The sequence below is a fragment of the Lycium barbarum genome, chromosome 12, assembly GCF_019175385.1.
Source record: "Lycium barbarum isolate Lr01 chromosome 12, ASM1917538v2, whole genome shotgun sequence".
NCBI classification, from domain to species: Eukaryota; Viridiplantae; Streptophyta; class Magnoliopsida; order Solanales; family Solanaceae; genus Lycium; species Lycium barbarum.
Genome location: NC_083348.1, coordinates 1,133,433 through 1,138,082, shown reverse-complemented (window position 1 = coordinate 1,138,082; position 4,650 = coordinate 1,133,433). Strand labels below are relative to the sequence as shown.

Below are 4,650 nucleotides of genomic sequence, written 5' to 3'. Positions count from 1 at the left end.
GCAACAGGGTATCGACACCTTCTTGGTCCATCAGCCGTATCAGTTCGGACCTATCAAACTTCATTGTAAAATGCAAGATCTTATCTGAAGGATCAATGCCTAATTTGTCAAAAACTGCATTTACAAAACGAAAAAGGGTCAAAATTACCCCTGAATTTTGAAAAATAGTTCATTTATACCCTTTATTATACTTTAGGGCCAATTATACCCTTACAGTTATACTATGGGGTCAATTATACCCTTATGACTAACGGCTGCCACGTGGCATCATCCCAACCCTTCAAAATTATTTTACCCTCAAATAATTTTTTACCCACTAAAATAACTCAACCCGACTCGATTTTTTTTTTCGAGCAAAAATAATACGGATATTTTTTCCAGGAAAAAAAATAAAAATAATTTCGTATTATTTTTGCTGGAAAAAAAATTGTTGAGTTATTTTAGTGGGTAAAAAATTATTTGAGGATAAAATAATTTTGAAGGGTTGGGATGATGCCACGTGACAGCCGTTAGTCATAAGGGTATAATTGACCCCATAGTATAACTGTAAGGGTATAATTGACCCTAAAGTATAACGAAGGGTATAAATGAACTATTTTTTAAAGTTCAGAGATAATTTTGACCCTTTTCGGTTTACAAAATCATTGCACTTTATGTCTGTCTTCGCAATAATTTGATCAGTAATACGTCCCCATACGAAGTGGACCCATCTGGAAGCACCTTATTTTCCTACCCCGTTGATGGAAACAAAACAACGTTTTATATTCGGTTCCCATATATCATGAAGTAGTGTACACGAGCACAGAGGCTCAAAGGGTAACAATCTCAAAAACTAAACCTGATCAAGAAAATAAAATAAATTTTAAGGGAGTTACTTATCAAGGCTGAATTTAGTAAAATAATAATCCATTAGAAAGGACACAAAAGCATGAGCATTAACCATGCATCTCCAAGATAACAAATTGAAAGCATTTATTCCTTAAGTGGTCGTTTGGTTTGAGGTCAAAATAGTCCCGGGATTACAATTCCGGGACTAATTTATACCATCTGTTGGTATTATTTTATACCATCTGAAAGATGGTATAAAATAATACCAGTATAAGTGGGTTAAGAAGGTATAAGTTGAGTTATTCCAGCACTAATTTTTATACCACGTTTGGTACAAGGTATAAAATAATCCCGGGATAAATCTATACCTTATACCAAACGTGGTATAAAAATTAGTACCGGTATAACCCATGTTATACCTTAAACCAAACGACCACTAAAAGTATTTACATCTCAAGCTTCATGATCCTGGAACAACCAAATTCTAATTTAAGGATAGGAATTTAAAACCAGCCGATCAGCAAAAATTTTAGCCGTAGAAAGAAAAGGAGTTTATCTAAATGTGAGCCAGCTAAAAAAGTAACCCGCGTAAGCAGGTTATCCCGCCTTGGCAGGTTATACATAGGATTTCATCAAATGCAATAGGGTGTCAAAACAGAATACCAACAAATCTAAAAAGTTTAAAACTGATAGACTATGTAATAGTCTATGTAAATATTGTAAATATTCTCTTCCTTATGTATAGTAATTAGGTCCTATAATTTAGCCGAGTATCATTGTGATAGTGAGATACCTACTTTGTATATAATGACTTTCATACATCAATACAAATCACGGATTGATTTCCTACATGGTATCAGACTAGGTTTCTCCTAAAAACCCTAGCTTCCTAAACCCTAGCCGTCCACCTCCCTCTTCTCTCTTAACCCTAGCTGTAGCCGCCACCCCTTCCTCCTCCCTCTTCTCCCTTCAATGGCTGACAACAAAAATTTCCATTCTGCTTTAACCGTCACGAATGTGAAATCTTTAATCCCAATCACTCTAGACATGGAAACCGGCCATTATCACGAATGGGCGACACTATTCAAAGTTCTAGCCTGCGTCCACTCCGTACTTGAACACATCATACCACCAACTGACACCACTGAACTCACCGCGTACAACGCAACAAAGGCGGCTAACCTTACGCTCTGGAAACGGCTAGATGCGGTGGTCCTTTAATGGATATACGCCACCGTATCCCATGATATTCTTACCTCTATTCTCGTGGCGGATGATGTTGCAGAGAAGGCTTGGAATCGAGTTGCTCAACTTTTCCAAGATAACAAGCACTCAAGGGCAGCGTATCTTGAAACTGAATTCACCACCACAAAAATGGCCGACTTCGGCTCGGTTATGGCCTATTATAATAGGCTCAAGTCTCTCGCGGATCAGCTTGCCAACGTGGGGTCGCCGGTGTCCGACCAACGTCTGGTCTTACGCCTCCTTGCAGGCTTACCCGAGACATATGCACACTTTGTCACCACCATCCAGCAGAAGGATGTGCTGCCCTCTTTCTCTGAAGTGTGCTCCAGACTCAAGCTCGAAGACGCAGCAGCCAAGGAACGTGCCCGCGATTCCAGTCCCGCGGCTCTACTTGTTGATAATGATACTCCCTCCCCGCCACTTGGTGGCAACAATAATTCAACTAATCGTCGTGATAATAATCGTGGTAGGAATTCTAACAGGAACAAGGGAAAGGGGAACAACAACTGCGGGAAATCCGGCGGCGGCGGACAGACCAGCAACGACCAGTGGCCGACGGGACAGCCACCGGCAGGGGGCTACTACTGGCCTGCCTGGCCGCCCCAGCAGTGGCCAATGCCCCCCTTCCCGTATCCGACGAGACAGTGGCAGCAGCGTCCCACCACACCGCGGCCCGGCAGCGGCATTCTCGGTGCGGGTCCACGACCTCATCAGGCCTATTCCATGCATGGTCCAACCTATTCTGGGTACACTCCGACATACATGGAGGCAGCCATGCACACTCTGTCCATGCATCAACCGGATGATAATTGGTACATGGACACCGGAGCGACTTCCCACATGACTGCCAACTCAAGTACTCTCACGTCTTATTTTAATTTGAGCAATAATTCTGGAATCATTGTTGGTAATGGTAGCACTATTCCAATTCGAGGCTATGGTCATACATCCCTACCCCCTCCTAATCATCAATTACGTCTCCGAAATGTCTTGCATGCTCCAAAACTCATCAAAAACCTTATTTCCGTACGTAAATTCACTAAGGACAATAATGTTTCTGTTGAGTTTGATCCTCTTGGGTTTTCTGTGAAGGATTTACCGACGGGGAGCCGCCTAATGAGATGTGAGAGCACCGGGGAATTGTATCCTATCATTGCCACAAAATGGACCACTCCACCATCCACTTTCATTGCCGCATCACCTAGCTTGTGGCATTCCCGACTCGGCCATCCGGGAAATGCTATCCTTAGTTCTCTTCGTAGTAATGCCTTAATTGAATGTAATAGGGCCCGAACTTCTTTTTGTACCTCTTGTCCTTTGGGGAAACATGTTAAATTGCCATTTTATGATTCATTGTCATTTACTACTATGCCGTTTGATATCATTCATCGTGATTTATGGACATCTCCTGTTTTAAGTTCTAATGGGCACCGCTATTATGTTTTCTTTCTTGATGATTATAGTAATTTTCTTTGTACTTTTCCAATCTCTAACAAGTCCCAAGTCTATTCCACTTTTCTATCTTTTAAGGCATTAATACGGACTCAATTCGAAAGAGACATTAAAAACATTCAATGTGATAATGGGCGGGAGTTCGCCAATGTGCATTTTCAATCTTTTTGCGCCTCAAATGGTTTAAATTTTCGATTTTCTTGCCCCTATACCTCTCCTCAAAACGGAAAAGCGGAAAGAAAAATTAAATCCATTAACAACATAGTGCGCACTCTTCTTGTCTACTCTTCCATGCCCCCCTCTTTTTGGCATCATGCTCTCCAAATGGCCACATACCTCCTTAATGTACTTCCCCCCAAAGTCCTTGGGTATAAATCACCAACGCAAGTTCTCTATCAACGAACCCCCTCCTATTCTCATCTCCGGGTTTTTGGGTGTCTATGCTATCCACTTTTCCCATCTACAACTATTCATAAGTTACAAGCAAGATCCACCCCGTGTGTATTTTTGGGCTATCCATTGAATCATAGAGGATATAAATGTTATGATTTATCCACCAACAAAATCATCATCACAAGGCATGTCATCTTTGAGGAAACTCAATTTCCCTTCTCCAAATTGCACTCACCAACCCCAACTTCTTATGATTTTTTGGACCATGGGATTTCTCCATATACCCTGCATTTTCTGTCACAGCCTCCTCCACCCGACGTTCCCTCGGTCCAGCCCCTCCCCCCCACTGCTGAGCAGCCCCTCCCCTCCGCTGCTCCACCCGTGACTGTCCAGCAGCCCTATCCCCCCACTGCCCAGCAGTCCAACCCCACGGTCACTGCCCCACAGCCTCTACCCCCACTGCCCCACCCGTGACTGCCCAGCAGCCCACCCGCATGGTCACTAGAAGCCAACATGGGATTTTTAAGCCCAAACAACCGTTCAACTTAAATACTTCTAGCATCTCTCCATCTCGCCTATCCCACGAAATCCTGTCAGTGCTCTAAATGACCACAATTGGAAAGCTGCCATGGTTGATGAATATAATGCTCTAATTAGTAATAAGACGTGGGAGTTGGTTCCACGTCCCACTGATGTGAATCTTATTCGTTCTATGTGGATTTTTCGTCATAA

The 4,650-nt window shown here is 42.6% G+C and overlaps 1 protein-coding gene across 1 annotated transcript; it reads left to right on the top strand.

Moving 5' to 3' along the window:
* Positions 1-1,824: 1,824 nt before the first annotated feature.
* On the top strand, positions 1,825-2,379 carry LOC132624848 (uncharacterized; the record flags this gene model as incomplete). The annotated part of the gene is made up of 2 exons (XM_060339580.1): positions 1,825-2,047; positions 2,132-2,379. Coding segments are annotated over 2 exons (471 nt in total), but the record flags the coding sequence as incomplete, so codon positions are not given.
* Between the last annotated feature and the right edge of the window lie 2,271 nt (positions 2,380-4,650).